The following is a 24699-nucleotide window of genomic DNA, read 5'->3' as shown; positions in this document are numbered from 1 at the left end:
GTAGAAGTTAATGGTATAAAATAATTTTGAAACCAGGGATAATGTGTATTAAAATAATTGGTGGTATTCTACTAGACACCATATTGCATTGATTCTTCCACAATATCAAAGACAGTTTGATTATAAGGTCTGTATGTGACACACATGATATGGCTATGGAAATATGATATGGATATGAAAGTCCACGGTAGGGCCTTTTTTTCTTACTGCTTCAGAAAATAAATACAGGGAAGTGGGTGAAAGAAGTATAGGGATAAATCATAAAGACTGTCTTTTTTCTTCAAAAAGAAGTTGGTAGGTAACTAATCTCTTTTATTACCTATTCCAATAATATCCAAGTTTCATTTTTGAGTAAGGTGAAGTGATTCTGAAAGAGCAATTTTGCTTTATTTTCTATGAGTTAAGAACAGCTTCTATGAAACTAGTATGAAGTATGGAATGAAACATCACTATGAGTTAGGGAAAAATACAGATATAGCTTCTCAGAACAGGCAGACAAACCCCTCTAAAGATGCCTTTCTGGAATAATTGTGAATTTAGAGCATGTTTGCTTAATCTGAATAAATTACCTGGCTGAAGGGTAGGTAGTGCTTTGCAGCCCCAGTTTAGGTTAGGGCTCAGCATTTAAATTTGCAATCTAGGTGACATGCAGAAGTTGGGGTGAAAATTGAGGTTCTGAGGTCCAAGGCTGAACAGAGCATTGGTAGCAAATTCAACACACTTTCATCTCTGATTTTAATGCTACTGTATCATATTTATGGTTTCTTGAGGGTTTTGTTTAGGGGTTTTTTTTTTGTTTTTACTATGGGAATTTACGTGATTGAGATTGCTGAAGCTGACTGTGTGTGACAGAGATGTTGGTGAATATTTGACATGTCTATCTTTTATTTTGCAGAGAACTACAGCCAACAAGACTTCTGGTGCTCCTTCCTACAGCAGATGGTCCAGTTCACAGCCCCATCAGGTAATATGCCCTTGTCAAAAAGGATATGAAGCTCAGGTTGACACATGCTTCCTTTTAAAATGAATCTGTGACAGGATCTGAGTGTTATCTACCTGCATTAGCCCAACTAGGTCATGCTGATCTCTGAGGTTGTTGCAGGATATACTGTGGCAAACTGTTAGATGCAGTTGCTGCTCCTGGAGGGGTTGGTACAGCTGTGACTCCTCTAATGCAGTGGTGCCTCTCTGTGGGTTGTCAGGGGTGGTTATTATGGCTGAATCACCCTATCCTTTGCATCTTGTCACTTAAGTTAGAAGTGTGTTTGATTGATTGATGCTTTTTGGCAATGTGTGAAGTCGTGTTCTCCCATGCTGCCCCCCCCCGCCCCCCATATTTTTTGCACTACTTAAAACAGCTGAGTTGCGAAGTAGGTAAGATGGCCAAAACTTTCAGGAAAACTTGTTATAAACCCAGACTGAAGCTGGAAAGCTGTTCAGTGATAGCTAGGAAGCAATATTATTGTTAATGATTTTTTTTAATAAGAATTTGAATGGTATTCAGGGTTTCTGTTACTTTATCAAAACCAAAGGACTTTTCTGACTGTAGAAAAGCACATGGCTTGTTTTGTAATCAAAGAACAATGTATTTCAACTAAAGCAACTTTCTCTGTAAAAACCCTTCAAGTGTTTGTTCAGTATTGATCATATTAACATTGCTTTCACCCAACCTCTACTTCTACTTCTTTCCAACACCTTTCTACCTTCACTTCCTCTTAAAAACCAAAAAAACCAAAAACCAAACCAACAAAAAAAGCCCCCCAAAACAAAAAAACACCCACCCACCTCCCACCATCTTCCCTTGACACTGTGAAAAATTTACGTTATCCTGGTGAGCAAATCTTTGATATGACAATGCTGGATTTTTGGTTTTTATGAAAGACATGTATGCTAAGAGAGGAAACTACCAATAAGCTGAGATTTGGCCTTGAAAACTAAAGCCAAAGGAACTATGAATTTCATTTGTATTCCAATTAGGGTGGAGAAGAAGGTGGCTAAATGCTTCATGGGCTGTTAGCTACCTATTTCACCATCCTCCCGGTCTTAATAGTTCTGCTTTCACCAAGTGTTGTAAGAGTCTTGTGCCTCCTCTCCATGTAAAAGTATGTTCTTTTTGCCTGCTAAGGATGCTTGGTTGCATGTGTACTTTTCTTTCACGTTTTGAACACTGAATTTTCATTGTTGGGGTGGTAAAAATGAAGAATATGTAGGCAGAATGTTAATTCTTTTCAGTGGTTATTGTTTGCCCCATCCTAGGGGATCAGATGGTGAGCAAGAAAAAGTTCATGGAGTAATCACCAATATGTCCAAGGCTGAAACACCAATGACTGTTACCTTCTTTCTGTGTGTCTGCAGTTGCCCATTAATGTTAAAGGGAGATGCATTCCTAAGTCAGGAGGAGATCTTCCTAACAAATCATATGAAATGCACTTTACACTCTACACACTTGATTTCCTTTTTGAGGAGGGAGAGGAAGAAAAGTACATAATAAAGATTGCTAGTAGTGTTACAACTCTGTGAAATCACTAGCAGATTTGAGGGATTAACTACCAGGAATGTTGTTTGAAAGTATGTCTAGACCATCCAGCATCTGCAGGAAAAAAATTGTTGTACTGTATTAAAGCATGCCTGTGGTAATTTTCTTCCACCTATGTTGTACCCCACACATTTTAATCTCATCTTTCTTTGTCATTTACACTCTAATCTTTTCTTTTTCATCCGTGTTTATTGTAAGCTTTTGTATTCTGTGTTTTGGGTTTAATAAGCTTATAAACTTGCCTTACGGATATTACAAATACTAGTACCAACTGTGAGGATGTATAGCCATGCCGTGGTTCAGTTTGAGAGCCCTGAATACTGCTGTGCACTCTCATGAGCTGAATGGCAAAATATTTGTACTGGATCAGAGATTTGTATTCAGCCTTGCAACTTGCCAGCATCTATATATAGTTTATTTAAACATTTTTGAAGATGGCTTTCCAGGAAAGAAGATTAAAGTTTGAATTCATATTGTCTGCATTTTCTTTAGTCTCATGCAGTGAACCCAGCGAAGGCTTTTCCACACACATCTTAGAAGAATCCACACAGAAACCTAATAGAACTACATGGCTGAGACCTTTGATGCATCTAAGAAATGTTAAAAGTTAAATTGATTTCCTCTTTCCCTCCCCCAAGTTTTCTTTTTTCATTTCCTCTATCTGTGTGAAGTCTGAAGGTCCATTGGGTGAGAGGTTTGAAAGGGGTTCTGCAGGTGGGGTCAATGAGTCACTGAAAATAACACATTTTTCACTGACTTATTTTGCTTTGTGCTACCTAGACATGCTTAGATTTTGTACTGGATAAGCTGAAGCATGTTTATCTATCTCAAATACGGTATCTGGGGAAGGTTTTTAATAAGTTCCTATTAACTCATCACTCTCACGGACATGTGGAATTTGTGTGCTCAGGTTTTTTTGATGTGAAGCTGTTCAGAGAATGTGTGTGTTTGGTTGGTTGGTTGGTTTGTTTGTTTTTCTCTCTCCCCCCTCCCCCCGCCCCTTGAGCCTGGGAAAGTGTCTTGTTGCAGAGGAGGCGTCTTTAAAACTTGATTAAGAGGTTCCTTCTGACTGCCCTGGGAAAGAGGCATTACTACCTGCTTCAAGCTAGTTTGTTTCAAGCACTCCATTTTCTCAATGTCAGAATAAGAAGCCAATAGTCTAAAAGGTTGATCTTTTTTGGAGCCAAGGAATTAATCTCCTTAATTAAAGGATTGGGGGGTAGGCAGGGAAGCCAAACCAAATCTCAGCTTCTGAACTGGCATCCACGGAGCTGTGTTGGACCTTACTGTCTTCAGATGCACTAAACTGGCTTAAGGGATGGAATCAAGGAGAAGATACAAAGTGACGCTAATGAGCTGAAATTGCCTATGCTGCTGTTCTTGGCTAGTGGCATCATTTGATGTGTGAAGAAGTCTGAAGCAATTTTGTGAGAAGCTCTGAAGTGAACTTAGTCCTTCTGTGGTACTCTGAAAACTGTGTGTGCTTCCTGAAGTGCAACTGGCTCTTACTGCTGATGAAAATGAAGGAGGAAGTGGCACTTTATCAGGCATGATGATATAGCTGATTTCTAACATGATGCTGCTTTTGCTGAGTGGGAGGGTAGCCAAGGCAGAGTGTCTTATAGTGGCATATCCATGTGTGGGACAGTCTGTCTTTCATTAGGAATCATAAGTACACAGGCAGGGTGGGACCCAAGGCGCTCTATTACAGCTCAGCTGTCCTTAGAAGCAGTTTTAACATTAACAATGCACTCATTACTGGTAATGACTTGAGAACTAAGTGCTAGGAACTATTGGGGTGGTATAGCCAAAGAAGACATAAAAATGAAGAAAAAAATAAATGTATTTGTTCCTTAGAAAAAACAGAAATTTAGTATTTCAGATGCTAGCTTAATGTTGAGGCATTGAAAGAAACTGTATGTGAAGTGTCCTAAAAGAAAGAATGGGGAAAACAATCCTCCTAACTTGCTTGTGTCCCTACTGTTGATGAAAGGCAAAAAGTGGGTAGCACCTAAACATATCTCACAAATAAATCCACTTTGTATGCAAGTGGGAGACAGTGATACCTTCCTTCTGAAGGACTGAGGCTGCCTTTTCTTGCTTGTGGGCACACTAGGGTGCTGGTCAAGTCTGACAATTCATTTGGTCCCCACTGTTGGCTGGCACCTTTGTGACAATAATCCAGGTCTCTTGCACAAGGCTTGTTAACAGAAGTATCTTTAGAGATGCTTAGATAATATTGCTTCCTAGAAATATATGAATGCATCTTTAGTATTAGGTGCTAAATGAGCCTGCAGAATAATTGGTGTGTCTTAAATGCCATTAAAAATAATATAGAACATTTCAGCATCTTTCCCCTCCCCATAGCTATTAGCAAGACATTAGTTTATGAGCTAATGAAGTAAAAATGCAGAAAGTGAAACGGTGTCCAATGGGCCATGGGACAGGAGGATTCTCAGCTAAACTTCCATAATGTTCCTCTGTCTGGCTCTGCTGCCGCTTTGTTACAGAATTATTGCTCTGGCTCTCTGGTGTTGCCAACACAAGTTTTTTGTTTTTTTGCAGATAGTCAAAGCTTTGTCCATTGCTGAACTTGGCATCAGTGCCTTAATTAAGGTTAGACTTAATCAGTGTTTTATCTTTAATCTCCTGCTCTTTAAATATAGAGATAAGTACTATATTTTAGTACCCAGTGGTAAGCAGTTTTCTTAGAGGAATCGGAAAAGACAGTGGATGTTGATAAACATGCAGTGTAGGATCTAAATTTTAAATAGGCCAACTCTTCTACCACTCCATGTGATAGTTTATAATACAGCTTCTTCATGAGTGAGATGATGAAAATACCAGTGAAGAAGACAGAAGCTAGGAAGGGTGATATTCCAGCTTTACTGTGGCAGCTGTTTCATTGAATTCCAGGTTAGAGATTTCAGTATATGTTAACTTAACAGGGAGGAAGCAAGAGAGCTATGTGTGTATGTCCCCGCTTTCCCCTTGCCTTGTTTTTGCCCTTGTATTCTTCCTATGTATGTGTTGGGGCAGTGAGGTGTTGATAAGCAGATAATTATACATAGTTGTCAGTTCAGTAGTCTCTTTCACAGTGCATGAGGTCAAAATGAACCTTGTGATCAATCATTCAGTATGAGAGTAAAGCATTAGTTTTAAGAAGCCATTCCAGGTGTGGCTGCTGGTAGTAGTTGGGATTGTTGCAGCCTGCTTGTATCCAAAATAACAGGGACCTGCAGGTGGAATTCATCACTTGTTAGAGCAGGGAGATTGGCAATGGTGAGTTTCTTTTATGGGATCTGGCATGTTATCTGAACACAAAGGTTATTGGAGCATTTGTTAGCAATGGCTCAGAAGATCCATTCCTGTGAAGTGCCTTTTCTTTTAAACTGGTGGAAGATACCTAGTTCTAAATACTATAAAGATTCCCATATTAGGCTGTTTTGAATCTTCTTTGGGTTTTTTCCCTTCAGTATCTCAAGTGTGACTTGGAGAAAGTCGGTATTGAGAAAGTCACTGTCTCCCTGATGACTCAGCCATTTGTCTTTCCGCTGAGCACTGCAAACTGTGGCAGTAAACTTGAGGTTAAGTGCCTGTCCACTAGAAAATGTACTGAGAACACCAACAATTTTCCCAGAAGCCACTGAACAGCTGTCAAATGGCAACAACATTCCTTCACTGTTGACCTAGGTTTGAGCTGCACCAGTCTGCTCATCTAAATGAGAGGGACTTAGTCCAACTACTAGGGTTAAACCTTATTATAAAGGTCAAATGAGATCTGGCAACTTTCCAAAAGCAGACCAGACAACCCAAGCCACAGAAATATGTTACTGCCTCCTGGCACTTGGCGTATAACCAAAAAACTGTAGCAAAATTCAGTAGGCTTAATCAGAGTTAATGAGGGAAATTTGTCAGTTTTGCAATAAATTGAGTATAAAATCCCTAAACACCTCCTTTCCATAATACATCTTTTCAGAACTATACATACCTCTACACCATATATCATCGTAGTTTTACAACATTTGAACTTGGTTCTTATTGCGCTTTGATCCTAGGTACATTTGTTTTTAAATCATCTTTGATAAGCACATGGAATAAAATCAAATATGGAATGAAAAAACCTGAATTTCTAAAGTTTTTTTGATATGTTGTCGAATGGACTTACTGAATTTAAACAAACTTCTGTTAGGCTTACCTTAAATAATTCATTAAACTTGAATTTGAGGGGAGGCGGTGCCTTGCAGAAGCAAGTTTAGCTAGTTAAATACTCGTTGCAAGGCATGATGTATAAAAGAATTATTATACTTCTGAGTTCACTGAAGGATTGGAAAAATCAAATATCTGTGGTCAATACTCCAAGTTTGCTGTTCTTATGTCCATAGTGTATGCCATGTTATGTACATCATATCTTTGTGGGATTTTGTCTGCTATTAATAAAGACTCACCCATGTAGTAGGTAGCCAAGTCAAGTACAACCCTGACTAATAGACACTGTTTTTCTTGTGTGTATCACCTCTCGTAGCACTTGCTCATTTCTTCTGCTAGAGGTTGCTGGCTTCTTCCCATTAGCTGGAAACCCAGTGTTAAAGGCTCTGCTTGACTCCAGAGTTTGACACTTCCTCAGTAAAATCTGTGGGCCACTGCTTCTAGCATGATGCTTTTGGTAAGCCATCATAAGGGAAGATTGAACCTGGCATCTGTTTTTTAAAGCAATGGGAATCTGCAGCCTGCGCTGACAAAGCCAGCTTCACCAAGGTCATTGGCAAGGGCAGAGCAGAGCAGACCTGTTAATCTCTGTGACTGCTAGGCAAGTAACAAGAGAGCATGGCACACTGGGTTGGCTACTCAGTTAAATGCACAGGTACAGCAAGATGTGTAAGCTATTTTTATTGTATGAAGATAACTCAGCCAAATGAAACTTGGGAGCTGTTGTATCTGTTGCCAAGCAAAGTACAACATAAACTTAGCTTTGAAAAGCCAAGGCATTTTTATGCAAAATAAGAAGGGAACTAAAAAGGGAAACTGATTTCTTCTGGTCAGTGGCAGAATATGAGTAAATGTACATAGTGTTATTCAATGGTAGCTCATCCAAGTATGATACCTGTCGTGTTGGCAAAATTACCAAGCAGCCTACTGAACTGAATGTAAAGCTGTTTTGTAAGCTGCAAGCAGGATGAGACCCTGTGCCTAGAGGGAAGCAATAGCGTAGATAAGGTCTAATGCCATTCTTTCTCTTACTGCTTGTGGAGAAACACTTTGTACCTGATAGCATCAGTAGTCTTCATCCTGTTATGTTAGCAGTTGTGTATCTTTAGAAAGAAACTAAAAATTATATTTAAAAGCAGGGTTTATGCTTCATGGATTAGTGTAAATGACAAAATGCAGGTTAACTGTCCTCTGCAATCTATATAACAGGTCCCTCTGTGGGTTGGATACATATCCCTCACCAAACATGGGATTTTGGCATTAGTCCCATTACACAACAACTATATGAGTCTCGATTACAATACTTTAAACTCTGGAGAGTGCATGCTTTGCAGAAGTTATGATGACCTAAGTCTGGGTAAACTAATTGTGTTAAATTTCTCCTGATTATGGTATATAAACCTGGAAATTTAGGTGATGGTTGTGGAAACATAAGAGGACTCTTCTAAGACACAGTATTGTGTTTTCTCTCCTGCAAGTGTGAGAGGAAAATATAATGGATTTCCCTTCTCATCATTACTCAGTCAGACATACCATTGGTATTTCATTGCACTTCTAAGTTGAGGTTCAGAAGATTCCGTTGATAGCCCAGCTAATCTTAAAATCAGCATGCAGGGAAAAAAGCTTTTGTTCAAAATTACGTTTCTAAACAGCTGTCATAATAGGATATTTTCTAGACCAGCTAACTTTTTTACTCTACTCACTTGTTACATAGTTATTTTTGAAGACAAATACCAAATGAGTGTATTATGTTAAGTGTCTGCTCAGTGTGCTCATGTTTGCCTAGAGAAGTGTGTGTCCTGGGGATGAGGGGAAGTAACGGCATTTGTGATGACTTCCATAGACATGAAACATTTCCAAAAAGAATCTGTCAGCTGCACTTACTTTGTCACTCAGAACTATCTTTTTCTAGAAGGAGAATTTTATGAGATTAAAAAAAAGACTGAAACCAATACGATTCTACTAATTTTAAACCAATGAAGTAAAAATTTTCCCTGTGTCTGTGGTGGGTTGACCCTGGCTGGATACTAGGTGCCCACCAAAGCTGCTCTATCACTCCCCTCCTCAGCTGGACAGGGGAGAGAAAATATAACAAAAGGCTCATGAGCTGAAATAAGGATAGGGAGAGATCACTCACCAATTACCATCACAGGCAAAACCAGACTTGACTTGGGGAAAACTAATTTAATTTATTACCAGTCGACAAGAGTAGGGTAATGAGAAATAAAACCAAATCTCAAAACACCTTCCCCCCATCCCTCACTTCTTCCTGGGCACAGCTTCACTCCTGGAGTCTCTACCCACCCCCACCCCCCCCCCCCAAGCAGCACAGGGGGATGGGGAATGGGGGTTACGATCAGTTTATCACACATTGTCTCTGCTATTTCATCCTCCTCAGGAGCAGGATTCATCACACTCTTCCCCTGCCCCAGTGTGGGGTCCCTCCCACAGGAGACAGTCCTCCATGAACTTCTCCAATGTGAGTCCTTTCCACAGGCTGCAGTTGTTCATGAACTGCTCCAGCATGGGGCCTTTCCATGGCGTGCAGTCCTTCAGGAGCACAGACTGCTCCAGCGTGGGTCCCCCATGGGGTCACAAGTCCTGCCAGAAAACCTGCTCCGTGGGCTCCTTTCTCCACAGATCTGCAGGTCCTGCCAGGAATCTGCTCTAGCCCGGGCTTCCCACGGGGTCACAGCCTCCTTCAGGCACCCACCTGCTCCGGTGTGGGGTCCTTCACGGGCTGCAGGTGGATATCTGCTCCACCGTGGACCTCCATGGGCTGCAGGGGGACAGCCTGCCTCACCATGGTCTTCCCCACAGGCTGCAGGGGAATCTCTGCTCCGGTGCCTGGAGCACCTCCTCCCCTCCTTCTTCACTGACCTTGGTGTCTGCAGGGTTGTTTCTTTTGCATGTTCTCACGCCTCTCTCTCCGGCTGCAGTTTCTGTTGCGCAGCAACTTTTTTCCCTTCTTAAATCTGTTATCCCAGAGGCGCTACCACTGTTCCTGATGGGCTCGGCCATGACTGGCGGCGGGTCCATCTTGGAGCCAGTTGGCATTGGCTCTATCAGACAGAGGGGAAGCTTCTGGCAGCTTCTCACAGAAGCCACCTCTGTAGCCCCCCAGCTACCAAAATCTTGCCACGCAAACCCAATACATACCAGCCCTTGCCTCTGTGCTTCACATATTTAAGAATTATCATTAAAATCCACATTCATCACACAATCTTCACAAACTTCACTCACATCAACAAAAAAGAATTCTTCGCACCAAAATGAAAACATCATCACAACACCGAAAAAAAGTGGACAATTTACGCACAATCTACCCCTTGTCCCTTCACCACAGTTACAACAACATAAATTCCCCACAGTCATTCCCCTCTTCACTCTCTAGCTGTGTTCAGTCCATGTTTTGCCCATACCTCTCCCAGTTACTATTCTTATCTCAAATTCCTTATGCCCCATGTTGGGCACCAAAAAGAACAGGGCACAGTAGTTAATGAGAATGTCTAAATCTGTATGTTGGGTATGAAGGTGGTTTAAGTATGTAGTTCCAGTTGTAAGTGTTGGTAGGAAAGGATTTCAGTAATGATAATTAAACACAATGGCATGGTTAGAAGATATATGTGTATTAAATTATGTGGGACCTGAGCATGATGCAAATGGTATGGATTAAGGGGTGGAGATTGTATTGGATCTGGCTGAGATGGAGTTAATTCTCCCCATAGCAGCCCTCTCAGTGTTGTGCTCTGAATTGGTAGCTAGAAAGATGCTGATAACACACCAGTGTTTTGGCTACTGTTGAGCAAGTGCTTGCACAGCATCAAGGCTGTCTCCCCAACATTTCCCTCCCATCACCATCAAGCTGGGGCTGGGCAAGATCTTGGGAGGGGACATAGCCAGGACAGCTGACCCAAACTGACCAAAGGGCTATTCCATACCATATGATGTCAGCTCAGCAATAAAAGCTAAGTAAAGGGAGGAGGAGATGGGGGCATTCGTTATTTACGTTTGTCTTCCGGAGCAACTGCTATGTGTACTGAAGCCCTGCTTCCCAGGAACTGGCCAGACATCGCCTGCTGATGGGAAGTAGAGAATAAGATCTTTTGTTTTCCATTGCTTTTGTGCACGACCTTTGCTTTCGCTTTATTAAACTGTCCTTATCTTGACCCTCGAGCCTTTCGTTATATTTTCTTTCCCCTGTCCAGTTGAGGAGGGGAAGTGATAGAGCAGCTTTGGTGGGCACCTGGCATCCAGCCAGGGCCAACCCACCACAGTGTCCCATCTTGTATTGTCACTGAAAGCTGCCCTACCTCTTTTGGAAACCTCAATTCAAAACTATGGAGAGTCAATTTGAGAACTTCCTGGAATGTTCCTCCCATAACTCTCTTGCCTGTTTTTCTTAGTGAATGAAGCTTCTTTACATTCTATCTGTGAATGCTGACTGGTCCCTATAACTTGGTCTATTTTGACCGAATTTGGTGGAGTAAGGGAAGGGTGAAAGTTTCTCGAACCTTCCATACATGTGAAGTTTCTATGTGAATGGTAAGAGCACAGCAGAGGAGAGAGGCTGGTAATGCCACACCAAAGGCAGGCATGAGATCACCCTTCACTAGCTATCAGGCAATTCACAGGCAAGAATGATGTTATGGATTTCCTAACAATGGGGCAAAAGACTCAGTTGTTGGTGTCTGTGTTTTTTCAAGAATGAGGCTAAACTTTCTCTCCTGTGCAGATTTTCTGGTTAAGGGATGAGCTCACCCCAGAGCTTAAGGAATAATTCAGTTAAAGTCAATCAGCTGCAAGACATGTGTACGTTCACTATCAGGTTTAATTACTTTTGTTGTTCACACAGCTACAGAGTTGAATGCTAACAAAATTCTATATTGGATTGATTGAATTCAGAACTCTTTAAATCTATGAGTCTTTTAAGGAAACTATCTCCTTGCTGCATCTAGCAACATTATTCCTGACTCTTCTCAAGGTTCAGATCATGCCAGATAAACTTCAGATAATATTGCTTGAAGCAGCACGTAATCTTACAGTGGGGTCTTTCCATTACACCGTCTGTAGTATCCCTGCTGTGTGCGTGTTACTAATAGCAAAGATTGGCAAAGGATTTTACACACGAAGATCTTGCCTCGTGTTCTATTGAATGTGTCATTTGATATCTTCTATTGTAGACTTCTTGGTTTTGACTTTGCAATGGCATCTTCTTAAAAGAAAAAGAAGCTGTCAGCAGATGATGTTTTAACACTTGTCAGCAATTCGTCATGATTCTTCTTACTTTAGATTTAATTGTTCTTGGAATGAACAGTTCATAGAGATTTTTTAAAAATTCTGCTTTCTGGCTAATGCAATCAATTTGATGCAAAAGATAATTATATGACAAGTTGCAGCCTACATGCGTACTACTGTGTTCCCCCCTCTTTCTTCAGTGTTCCAATGTTTTTAAAGATTGGAAGATAGGTGGGAGCAGAAGAGTTTATTTTTAAGAGACTTTTGCCCCTCTGTCCTATTATTTAGAAGTAACAGATAGACTCTGCTCTTTGTGCTTTTCATCTTTCATACTCCTGAAGCCTTAAACCTGGAAAGGAAATGCAACCAAGAGACTATGGCTGGATCCACCATCAGCTGCACTAACAAAGTGGTTGATGATTTTCCAGAGCAAACATTAGCCAAGGAGTAGGGCTAACCTTTGGAGGAGAAACAGCTGGCATTGAGCTGTGTCCAGGGGCAGGTCTGGGGTGGGGTTGGGTTGGGGGCACGTCTAGGGAAGACGGTCAAATAAAGGCTGGTGGCATAGAACTGTTTTTCTGCCTTTCTAAACAAGGTCCTGACAAAAAGTTCTCTAAAACCTTTCACCTTTCCTATCTTTCACATGAAAGAGAACAAAGCTGGCTGATGGATTGTTTTAATAATCTAAATGATGATCATCCTGTTTGATAATTAACCATGCAAATCTGAAAGAAACAATTGGTGGATCAACAAAAATAGATCTGCAGGCTACATTTGGGGGAATAGCTGAAAAAGCTAATTTGGTTATAAAGATAGGTTATGCCTTGTAATGAGAAACGACAAGGCATTTTGCTGCAACTGTCATGGCAACTTTAGAGCTTCTTTATATAGTCTAATTTAAAATGTATTTACCCCGTAGCAATGAAATAGCAATCTATGTATGAATCATAATAGCTGGAGATGGAAAATACCTCTTGAACATATGGACCAGTTCCTCAACAGATACAATTCAGTTTAATTCAAAGTCAGAGAACAGATACTCTCTGTTTTCAAAGTCAGCCTATTTGTCCCAGGTTGTTTTCTGAATGTGGACTCTTTCTAGAGTCTCTTTGTCAAATCTTGGAGCTGGTTTTGGCTAAGAATCTTTCATTAATTAGAGATCTCAATATTTCAGTTTTACTTCAGCAGTTTGTGAGTTCTGCTGTACACTGCATGGCTCTAAGTAAGCTTGAATGGTCATTGAACACTGGTAAAATTCAGTTATATCAGGATGCTTACTAGTCCTCATGTTTCAGGGTACAGATTAGTTGCCTACTAAGACCTTGGTTGTATGAATGCTCCTTTTTTGTTCAATCAAGCTATGTTGATATCTGAAATCAAACTGTACTTCTCAGGAAATGACAGGGTTTTTTTGCCATTCTGTATTAACAGTGAATCTGTTACTCACTGGTTAATGCTAAGCATTGGTGGAAGTTATCTGAAACACATGAATGTGGTGCTAGAAAGAAAATAAGACTTTTATATTCGCAATTGAATTCAACGTGAGATTCAGGGTGATGGTTCTCCCAGCATATCTAGAGATCCTGTGTCATCCTGATGACCAGCTTTTAGACTTAGAGGGAAATTCTTTGAGAATTTCTTGATGTGTTCCTAGCAGAAACTAGTTAGCTTCCCCAAATTCACCAAAGCTCGTGTTATTCTCTTATCTATAGTTTGGTATCCTACTGAAGAGTTCTGTTTCCAAGGTCCATGATGAATATCTTTAGTACCCTATCTTTAGTTAGTTAGTTTAGTACCCTATCTTTAGTTCTGCCAGTGTCTGAGAACATTCTGTAGAGTGACCATTGCCCTATCTATGAACTGGGCTATCAGCTTTGACTGGGATTATTTTAATAAGCACCAATGTTTCACACATTTGGGGGATCAGATTGTTAAAAAAGCCAAGGGCCTACAAATAACTTAGAGTAATAACTCAAAGTTCATTGATGTTGGAGGCCAGGAACCTAATTCCAACCTAAATGAAATATTCGGCTCTTCTAAGAAAGAAGCTGAAATAGGGATAATGCAGGCAATGAATTGGATAATGCAATTCTGTATAAGCTTGGCTTAGATTTCATCATAAATCCACTGTATTTTTTCTTTCAGCTGTAGTGGATGTGAAAGATAATTATTAATGTGGCAGGGGAAAATTTGCACAGGAGTACAAACTTGAATTAAACCTTCAAAAATCAAGGAAAAGCCACTAATAAGCTAGTGAAAAGGCTGAACTAGTGAAAACAGAAATCCTATAGGCTTCAATGGAAACATAAAGTTGTGATCAATGATCTAAGAACTTGACTCTAACAAAATGAGCAGTTTTGTTGGTTTCTGTTGCCAATAAGTGAGAATGGTGCTCAAATGGGGAAAGCATCTGAACTGCAATGAAAGAGTGACAGTGCCTTGATGGCTGAGATTTGATTTGAAAACGTCTTCATGCACAGGTTAAAATGTTAACTGGATAGTTGCAAAGTTAAGAAGGAAACACTAGAATATTGTGTGCAGGTTGCCAACATACCCATCCACAACTCGTGGTTTACTTTTGTGGGCAGCGAAAGTAGTAAGCAAAATCGTGCTGTGTGCCTCCATAACCACAGCTGACTGTAAGGAGTGGGGCGGAAAAAATGTTGTTAATCCTCCCAGTGACTTTTAGATGGGTCTCCAAAGACTAAGCCACTTAGAACAACTGAGCTCTATTGTCTCCTGCAGTACAGTGCTTCCTTATCCTGCTAAAGATCAAGCTCTGCTTGTATCCATCTAATAGGAATATATTGAATCTCGCATGGAGTGCGAAGAGGACTTTGATCAATATTGCACGCACTTTATTTGAGGACCTACAGCAGAGGCCCTACACTTAGAAAAACAATTGAAGTAGGTCTTGGGAACACTTGACAGAATACATAAACAGATGATGTTATGGTCTCAGTGGAAATCTAGCTGTATTGAACTGAAAATAGACCATACAAGGAGAAAATTGAAGAATACTTATTCCTTGTAGTAGGACACCCTATGCAGTAGGCCAGCAAGCTCTGTTTGGATTCCTTTGGAAAATAAAACTACAACAAAACTGTCTCCCTCAAAGAATGTAGTACACTTCTCCATACTACCCTGTGAACTTCTGAAGGAGGAGTTTCTCTGTCTTACTGAGTGAAGCATCCTATGGGTACCTGATAGTAAAAATTAAAAGCATGAATTGGCCAGAAGAGGATATTGCAGGAGTTGTTCATGAGATCTTACATTTCTTTAGGGGGAAGTGTGAATCCTAGGGTTAGTTTACAGTTTGGCAAAATAAATATATTATCCCTGAGCTTCAATCATTTACATTCCCTATTCTCCTGTGCAACAGGACAATGCTTATATCAAATGACTACATATTGACAAACTGTGGATTGTGAAGCATTATCTAAGCTGGATGTCATCTGCTGTTTGTTTGTATAACTTTCTGCATGTTGATTTTTATCTGGGAATGTTGTGCCAAACCACTTATTTTGGAAAAGTAACTATGGAAAATTAAGTGAAAATAGTATTAAGTTCTGATTTAGGCCAACATAAACAGCCAGTTCAGAATGAAAGGCTTTCCATACCCTTTGGCTACTTGTTTTCAGTTCTAGTAACAAGGCCCACGTCTTTTATAACAGTACAATAGTCTGGCATCCTTTGATAGGATAATAGTCTGTTATTCAAATAACTAAATTGCATTCTGAAGTAGATACTTATTTTATCTTAAGCTTTGCTCTTTTTAAAATCCAGAGTCTTCTCCTAACTTCTCCTTAGTCTTGTTTCTTCTATGATGTTGTTTCCCAAATGTAGGATCTGAGAAGTTTTATAGTTACTAAGCAATAGTGGCTGTAGCAGCCTTTGCAGCACAAGTATTAATATGAAATTCTGCCTATGATAATGGTTGTAAAGCTGTTGATGTAGCTGCATTAAGAAGTATGAGAAATAAATCATAAAAGGCCATGTGTTTTGACTGGTATGGGAAGTGTCCATGAACTGTAGTGTTCTCATGTCACAGTTAAGTGGTTGCTCTTGTGCCAGAACTGTTTCAGAGTTCCTTGTGTTTAAGGTTGCAGTGATTATTTTTTGCCTTCAGTGCAAAAGCTTTTATTTAGGGACTCACAGGCTGTACTATTTTTTTAATTCCTTATGTACTTTGCCCCATTACAGTATAGAAGCATCTGCAGTATGAATTTTGATCCTTTCAATCTTTCTCCCATATTGCCCTTAATATGATCTTTCTCAAGAACCACTCCATTTTGGTCTCTGAATACAATAAAACTATCACTATTGGTTGGGCTTGCTGAAGAGCCACAGGTAAACTAAACTGAAACCACCAAATTACCAACTCAGGCTTATACTTTGTCACTTGTCTCGGAGATGTTGAATATGATGCCAATCTCCCAAAGAGGTGCTGGAGTCATATATATCGAACTTGCAACCAGCAAGGACACTGATTAAAAACTTTCTGAAATTTAATAGTGACACGAGGGCATCTTCTGAGGGAAGGTGAGCATCTGCCTGAACTCTTAACAAGGAACTGGCAGACTCCTAGGTGAAAGTGGTATGGATCCTGCAGTGTACTTGGGTTTCAACATTAAAACAGTCTGGCTGGAGTCCTTCACTGAAGGTGTCTAAAACACTGAAAAACTCACTAAATTCTCATAAGATGAGGAAAGGTCATTGTTGATTAATAAGATGTTGAAAGTGTAGGAAAAAATTATTCTTTTCTGCAGTAGGGAAAAGCTGCCATTGACGTGTAATTTGGATTGGTTCTTGTGCCTGTGATCAGTACATTCCTAAATGATCTGAAAAAGCGGAATAATAGTGAGATTGTACAGTTCTAGCAAATAAAAAGTGCTTGGGCAGAGTAGGCTGAAAGCTCAACTGCACTGAGAAAAGTTTTAAGGGGTGTATAGAATAACAGTTACGTGGAAAAAACTAATAGAGAATCCATCTCCTGTTCTCTAGGACTTCTCAGGAGCTTGCAAGGCAGTGATCAGGCATTCTGTTCCAGAACAAAAGGAGGATTGTTCTCATGGAAGGAATAAATAATATAGGGGGCTCACTGCTGTGTGGTATTGTGGATGCAGAAAGTATGGATAGATTCAACATGATTACACAACACCTGACAAAAAAGTCTACTGAGGTGTATTCAGCATAACGGTGCATATCTAATTCTTGGCTCTGAAAGCTGTCAATTTAGTAGGGGTCAGAAGACAGGATTACCCACTCTGGAGCAGTACCACTCCAGGCTTGCACTGTTTCTTGTACCTTTTCCTGAAGCAGTTGCTGCTCACAGGACTGGAGGAGTATAGGACCCACTTGGACCTTTACTCTGAATTGCTACAGCTGTTCTGTTGTTACTTAAATGTGTGTTGTGTGATGTATCCCAAAAGTGAAGGCTGTGTTAAGTTATAGAGAATAATTTTCACATGTAGGACAGGCCAGCTCTTCCAGCTTCTGCTGCAGTGTGACAATAATCCATTACCATGGCATATTGTATTTGTGTCAATATAGAAAAAAGAGAAGTAAGCATCGCACAGACCAAGACTCAAGCAACTTAAGGCTTTCCACATCAAAGCCACCAATTCCCACACTATGCTTATGAAGGATAAGTGAGGTAACGTCAGCATTCAGAAAGTGCTGGAGACCTTTGGGGTCAGCTTGCTAAGGCCTCCGGATGAGTACTGGGATGCTGCTCAGCTTTGTTGTCCCTTGAGCTGGTCCCTGCAGAAGTTTGCTAAACAGCCACAAGCTCAGGAAGAGTGGGGGGAACACCATAAACTTTCCAGTGAGTTTTTTCTTGCTTCTTTTTGTCCTGCAACTTCTTGTGGTTTCTCACTCAGTTAAAAAATTAACTGTAAGCTGCTTTCCGACGATTTTCTAGTAGAGCCAATGCTCCTGTGCTTTTCAGAGCTGACATGCGTTTGCAGCTGAACTAGCTCTTGAGGGAGGCTCATTCCGGTGTCTGCCACAAGGAGGCAGAAGCATTAAATCTTAAAATACTTTTAAACCGGGTTCTTGATATGTATCTCAGTTTATTATAAACATGCCTTGGAGTATCTATAGCTGCTTCTGATTTATACAGATGATTAGGGAGAGGTAAATTTTGCAAGAAAGAATCCAAAGTATCAAACAAGTTTGTGCGTACTGGGGTTTTACTTGGTGTTTTGACAGGGTGTAAAAATTGTTATAAAAACATATCAGCAACAATTAAAACAAAGACACTCCCCCAGCACCAGTCATGTGAAAGTTTCCCACCCGTCGTATTTCATAGTTATCACTTTTGGTCACTTTCCCTTTGTAAAGGCAACTCTAAAGTCCAGATCAATGACAGTGACACATTAACATTGCAGTAATTGTATTTTCAAACATGCCTGCCTTCCTGTTCAGCTAATATGTTGCTTACTCAGCTGCTTGTGGTAATTTAGAAACGCAGCATGGCATATTCTTGTTTCTGGGCTACCTTCTTGGTGAGGATGTGGTCTGATTGCACTGTGATAATTCTCTTAGAGGAAAGCTATAGAGAATTCTAAAAAGCGTGAGTGGTTTAATTGAGTCTGATCCCTGCGCAGCGCTACTGAATGCGAATGAAATCCCACTTGCATCCTGGTGAACAGAATATTGAAACCTTGATAGTGGTTTATTGTATATGCTTTTTATACTTGGTAATGCATGTGAAAGAAATGGAGAAGGGGAGGCAAAATTCAAAGTGAAAGCTGGTATTTTGTCCTTAATTTGGCCTGCTTTGCTTAAGTACCAAAGCACATATGGCAGAAAGGTCACTCGGTTATCTGAAACAACTGCAGCTCAATACATACCTGGGCATAATGGAATTTGTTTAAGGACATGGTATCATCCATAATGTCAGATGTCCTAGCTGTTACCATCTGCGTCAGACTTCATCTAGCTGACTGCAAATACAGATCCTCTGCTGCGTACTTTAGACCGCTAATCTCTGTTAATGTAAGTTAGTTCGTGTGTTGAAATCCACTTAAAAGAGAAATTTCTTCCTGACTAAAAATGTGTGTGTAAGGAAAACCTCTTCTGCCTGTAAAGGGATGTTGCAGTCTATTGTATAAAGATGTATTACAGGTTTAAATTACAGATTATGACACTTAAAAGGTGCTTTCTGATACTCCTGCAGCAATCAGACATACAGTGATGATGCTCCTGTGGCTTAGTGGCTTACAACTAAAAAGGAAGGGAAAAGGCATTTGATAGCACATCTGCATTTCTGTAAAACAGCATATTGTTTCTGTGTCATCCTGTATGCAACCACAAATGCATATTGCTGAGAGCAGGCTTGCACTCCCCCACTTCTGCTGCAGTGCACGAGCAGAGTAGTGGAGATTGTGGAATGCAGTGTGCTGTGCTACGTGGGGCTTGTAACCTTCATATGCTACAAGCACTATCTTTATTTTTCAGCAGCATATTGAGGGCATGACTTTACACAGCCCAAGGCTTGAATTTGGGATCATATCATCTCGCTTCTGGTCTAATTAGTTATTAAGTACACTGGACATTTTCGTGTGTTAATTAATATCCAGTGAGACTGTATACAAAGTGGTGAGTAAATAAAGCATCAATATATTTACATTCTTTCTTAGGTACTGTATATATCAAGGGCTGGTCATACCTACTTTTAAATGGGGAGATTTTTGTTTGTTTGTTTCAAGCTTTATGGAAGCTTTGGTTTGAAAATAATCATACACTTCTAGTAAAATAGCTTCAATAAAGTCCAGTTTCTGACCTAAAATTATTTTCCTCTTCTTACTTTTTCAGATTAAATGCAGCTCTTTTTTTTTTTTCCCCTTTTTAATTGTTATTTTCATTTTATTCAGTGTTACATGTTAAAAGGGAGATAGCCAAACCAGTTAAACATCCAGACTCTCTCCTTTGCTTTGTACTTTCTCATTCTTTCATCAAGTGCTTCCAGAAAAAAAAAATAATCTATGCTATGTGTTGTTCTGCCATAGGCCTTACATATTGGTAAACCTGTCTCCTGTGAGACATCTCTGTCAAAAACACTATCAGCAGTGTAAGATAAATGCTTTATATACATAAGCTGTTTAATGTCCTGTTAGAACCAATGAGATCTACGTTGTCCTATTAATGCAAGTAATCACTTAACCTTTTTGGCAACTGACCTTTATTCTGCTGTATTTAGGAGGGTTGTTCTTGCACATCTCAACGCTGTGCAAACAGTTGTGCACGTTTGGTAGATGGCAGAGTACATGTCTTACTGTCACACAGGAGCTGCCTTACACTCGCTTCTTCTGGTGTTGCAGTATTTTATCAGCTTCTTCAGTTAAGAACAGCCTGCCACATGTTTTCGTTCTCATCTTGAATAGCCATAACAATTTTAACTGCTATTCACTTTTGCCATTTGACTGACTTCTGTGTTATGGAAATGATGTGTGATATGCCTGACTTCCCATTTCCAGGTAAATCACACAAAGACAAGGGACCCCACTTTACTGTAATGATACTTATATTTTCAGATATCATGGCTGAGCAAATGGTCCATTGCCTTGATTACAGTGGTCACTGAGGTAATGTCTGACAGGTTGTTGTTTTTTTTTTTTAGTTCCCAGGTGTCTGGATAATAGTCTGTGATAATGATGTTATTGTGTGCTTTTTGTAGTGAAACGGGTGATTCCTACTATGCTTGAAAATCTGCTGCGTGTCTCAGCACGGCCGTAGCTTTTTGCTTAGTCTGGATATCCCCATGCACGTCACAGCTCTGCACTGGGTCTCGAACAGTTTTGGCCCTGCTGGGGAACGCACTGTTTCTTTAGAGCCTCCAGAGAAATGTTTGTATTTCAGAGTGACTCCCGCATACTTCTGAGAAACTTTTTGAAAGTATTTTATAGTATACAGCCAAAGTGTTTTGTCTCGCTGTGTGTAACACTGAAGTATTTTTCAAATCACCTTGAGAGTTAAAATGTTCTTGAATGTCAAGTTTTTTTCTGCAGTGTCTGACTATGCAAGTGGTATTGATATAAATTTTGCTTTGTATATTTCTTTTTTAATTTTTTATTTTTTTCCTAGCTGTTACCTTGAAGTGGGCTGAAACTGGTTTGGTTTAACAGTTTGTGTTCTTGTTCAGATGCTATGCTTTTCTGTTACAAAGACTGTCTTACAGAAGTCAGCAATATATCCCTTGATCATTTTTTTTTCCTTTTAGCTGTGCTAGCAGTGACCTTACTTTGAAGTCTTCTCTGTCTGTCGGCGATACTTCCTATTCACAACTTCTCACTCTTGAAAATTATTATGATGATATGGTGTGAGTTTAGCTATTTGTCAGATTATTATTCCCCGCCCCCCCCCCCCCCCCCCCCCCCGCCAAACACACACACATTTGGGCAATTGTTTGTTCCCTCGGTAGAAGTGACCCTGGCATGAAAGCTCTGGACACTGGGAGCTGCAAGAATGTGTGCTAAAAGGTCCTTTTTTGCTCATTGAAGAATTTCAGGACTGGGATTGCTTTTTAGCACAGTTTCAGTGAGACCCAACTCTTTCTGACTACTAGATAACTGCAGCACAGTTTGCAGACTTGGAAACTTAAGAAGATGTTTTTACAGCTTATAAAGCTAAATAACCTTACAACTTACTTAATCTTTTTAGGTAAAGATGTGTATTGTAATGCTTACACCTCTTCGGGTAACAGTGTAATCTTTGGGTGGACAACAAGCATATGGTCCCGTACGTAGTTCTACTCTCAAGCAGAAATTTATACTGTCTTTCTTTTATCTCGTGTTTTACTTCCCTGGCTGTTTCTAGCAAAGAGGTGTGAAGATGTAATTCTGATCTCCCTTGCTGTTTCTGGGGCCATTTACTTGTATTATCTATTTTGTGACTGCTACACACAAATATGTCCTTGGTGTTGATACTAGTCTGTGATTTAAAACTGCTCTCATTCTTTTTAGTTTTGTCATACGCATAAAATATTTCATCTTTTGGGACTGCCTGCTCTCTTGCTGCTGTGTGCTTTCCCTTGGTTTGCAAGGTTAGGTATAATTTTCTTGTCATAGTTATTAGCTTTGTTTCTATATGCAAAGTCTTTCCTGTGAACTTTGTCATGGCTTTTCTTTACTGTACTTAGAATCATAGAATCATTTAGGTTGGAAAAGACCTTCAAGATCGAGTCCAACCATCAACCATGCCCACCAAACCATGTTCTGAAGTTCCCCGTCCATCTCTTAGGTCCCCTCCTGCCTGCTGGCAGGAGGGCAGGGGAACCTCTGCTTCTCGCGGAGCCTCCATCTGCTGCCTCTGCCTTAGGGATTGTAGGGTATGGGCCCACCAATCTATCTCCCTCTCACACTCCCTGGTACTCCTCAACCTTTCCACTTCCTCCTTCAGCTCTACCACCAGGCTGAGCAGGTCATTCACCTGGTCACACCTTACACAAGAGGTGTCCCTGCTGCGCTCCGTCATCAGCGATAGACTCGGGCACTCCCCGCATCCAGAGACCTGGACAGCTGCATGTTTACACGGGACCTCTGTCTGCGTTGCCACATTTTTCCTAACAATGGCTTTCACCCGAGTGGCAACCATACCTGGGTCTCCCTCCAGACCGACGCCCACCGCTGGAGTAGCCTTCTCCAGCTGGGAAGAGGAAGACGGGGGCTGCGCACTGCCTGCGCGAACTGCCGCGCCACGCCCTTTCTGCCGCGCCACGCCCTTTCTGCCGCGCCACGCCCTTTCTGCCGCGCCACGCCCTTTCTGCCGCGCCACGCCCCGTTCGCCGCGCTCCTGGTGGCCGGCGCGCCTCAGGGCCGTTCAAATCTCCCGCGGTCGCCTCTGGCAACGCCCACGCCGCGTCATCCTCTCTCGCGAGAGCTGCCGGCTCCGGCCGGGTCCCTCCGCTCCTCCCCGGCGCTCCCGGCCCTCGGGAACTTCCCGGTCCGCCTCCATCCAGCGCTCAGCCGCCCGCTTACCGTTGCCTCTGCTGGCCTCGCCGCTGACTGAATGCTGCTGACCGTTACGCCGCGTTCAAATCTTATTTGTTGTATTTCCGTTTAACTTTTTTACCTTGTGTCTCGTGCAAAATCCATATTTTTCCTTCTTTTTTTACACTTTTCCTGTTCTACTCAGTGAATTATTTGTAGGCCTGCTTCCCCAGCTTCCTGGAGTTCAGTGTGAACTTGTTTGCTGACATTTCCCATGTCTATAATTCTTGGTGGAGTTACTGTATTCTCTTCTGAGTTCTGTCTTTGCAACTATGTATCTCTTGTCCTTATTGTAGTCAGAAATTATTTTTCCTGAAGTGTTTGTTAGGATATGTTTTTACTGTGCTGTAGCTTTGCAGGAGCCCTGAAAGCCAGAAGATGCTCTCTTACCCACTGTGTATACGACCCCCCTCCTACACATACTATAGGCAGTGCCTTTCTCTCTTCAGTTCTTTTCAGCCTGTGGTGTAAGTCGTTCAGCTGTGCTTCCTTTTCTTTGACTCTGGGTACAGCTCTATGTCATCTAGTAACCTCCTATATTTGGATGTCTGGGAGGTTCCCTCTTCAGAGTGCCCTCCTACCACTCCTGGACACAAAGCTCAATGTGTTTGTTTTTTAACTAGGACATCATCGTATGGCTTGGGTATTCCTGGCAGATTTCTAACCTGGTGTTATGTGTCGCAGTTGCTTTTCAAATTCACATAGATGCTCTCATTGCCTCTATTGCTTGGGAGGAGAGTGCAATTCCTGGTAGGCATTTAAATCTTGCACTATATAAGGTTGGTAGCGTTGCTTCCAAGACTATTTCAGGAAAACCTCAAACCTCTTTTAAAGGCTGTCATCCTCAGAAAGGTGATCCTTCTTCTACTTCCTACTCACCATTTGGAGGTCACCTGCCCCATCATAAATTCAAGCAAGAGATGAGACCAGTGTGATGCCAGTTTTGGTGCTAGTGGTAGCTCTGCTGCTTGACCAACATGACCAGTGAGCAACCGAAATCATTCTAAAGCTTTGTGGAAATTCCCAATTCTTGCACTCTTCATGGAAGGAAGTGAGTTCTGAAGGCGCTATAATTTTTTTTTTTTTCAGACCTGCTCCTTTTGGTGACTAGAACAGAACTAAGTTTAAAATGGAGGCTGAGAGATTAGGAGTTTTTTTGAGACCATGTGTTGGCTCTTCTCCTGCCAGTCCTTCATTTCCTCCTTTAGACATGCTGAATGAAGCCTCAAATTCTGACACTGAGCAACCCACTTAGTCTAAACCAAAGGATAAGATGAGGCCTTCTAAGCAAAGAGAACACTAGTCGTCTCTTTCTGGAGACTTTTTCTGACAGGTCTACTATATCCAAGTGGAATTACAGAAAAATTTGCAAACTGTTCATCCACAACAGTTTGCCACTGGGGGCTCCTGGTAATCTAAAAGGCTCACAAGAGGAAGCTTGAATGGGCTCGAATCTTAACAGTCTAATTTCTTTTTTTTTTTTTTTTCTTTCTTCTTTTTTCTTCTTCTTTTCATGCACTCCATTAGCAGTAGGCATGAAAGCTCCTGCCTGCCTTGCTGTTGTCACTGGGAATTACCCATTGATAATTCTTCAGCATGCACAAGGTTTTTATGCTTATAAAAGCTTGTGTTTCTTCCTCATCTCAGTTCCCTGTTAGGCACCTGCTACTGCTGACCTTGCAGAAAGCCCCGAGAACTCTCACCCTCTCCCTTTTTCATCTT

The 24699-nt window shown here is 41.0% G+C and overlaps 1 protein-coding gene across 3 annotated transcripts in view; it reads left to right on the top strand.

Annotated features, from left to right (window-relative positions):
- Positions 1 to 24699, top strand: part of RBMS3 (RNA binding motif single stranded interacting protein 3) — a 724729-nt gene that overhangs the window by 106903 nt on the left and 593127 nt on the right. For all 3 annotated transcript variants that reach the window (XM_030009264.2, XM_030009261.2, XM_030009262.1), the window contains exon 3: positions 896 to 964. In XM_030009264.2, coding sequence (XP_029865124.1) covers positions 896 to 964 — 69 coding nt within the window. The remainder of the gene's footprint in view (positions 1 to 895; positions 965 to 24699) is intronic.

The sequence above is a fragment of the Aquila chrysaetos genome, chromosome 3 (genome assembly GCF_900496995.4).
Source record: "Aquila chrysaetos chrysaetos chromosome 3, bAquChr1.4, whole genome shotgun sequence".
Classification (NCBI taxonomy): Eukaryota; Metazoa; Chordata; class Aves; order Accipitriformes; family Accipitridae; genus Aquila; species Aquila chrysaetos.
This window is presented reverse-complemented; position numbering and strand designations above follow the sequence as displayed.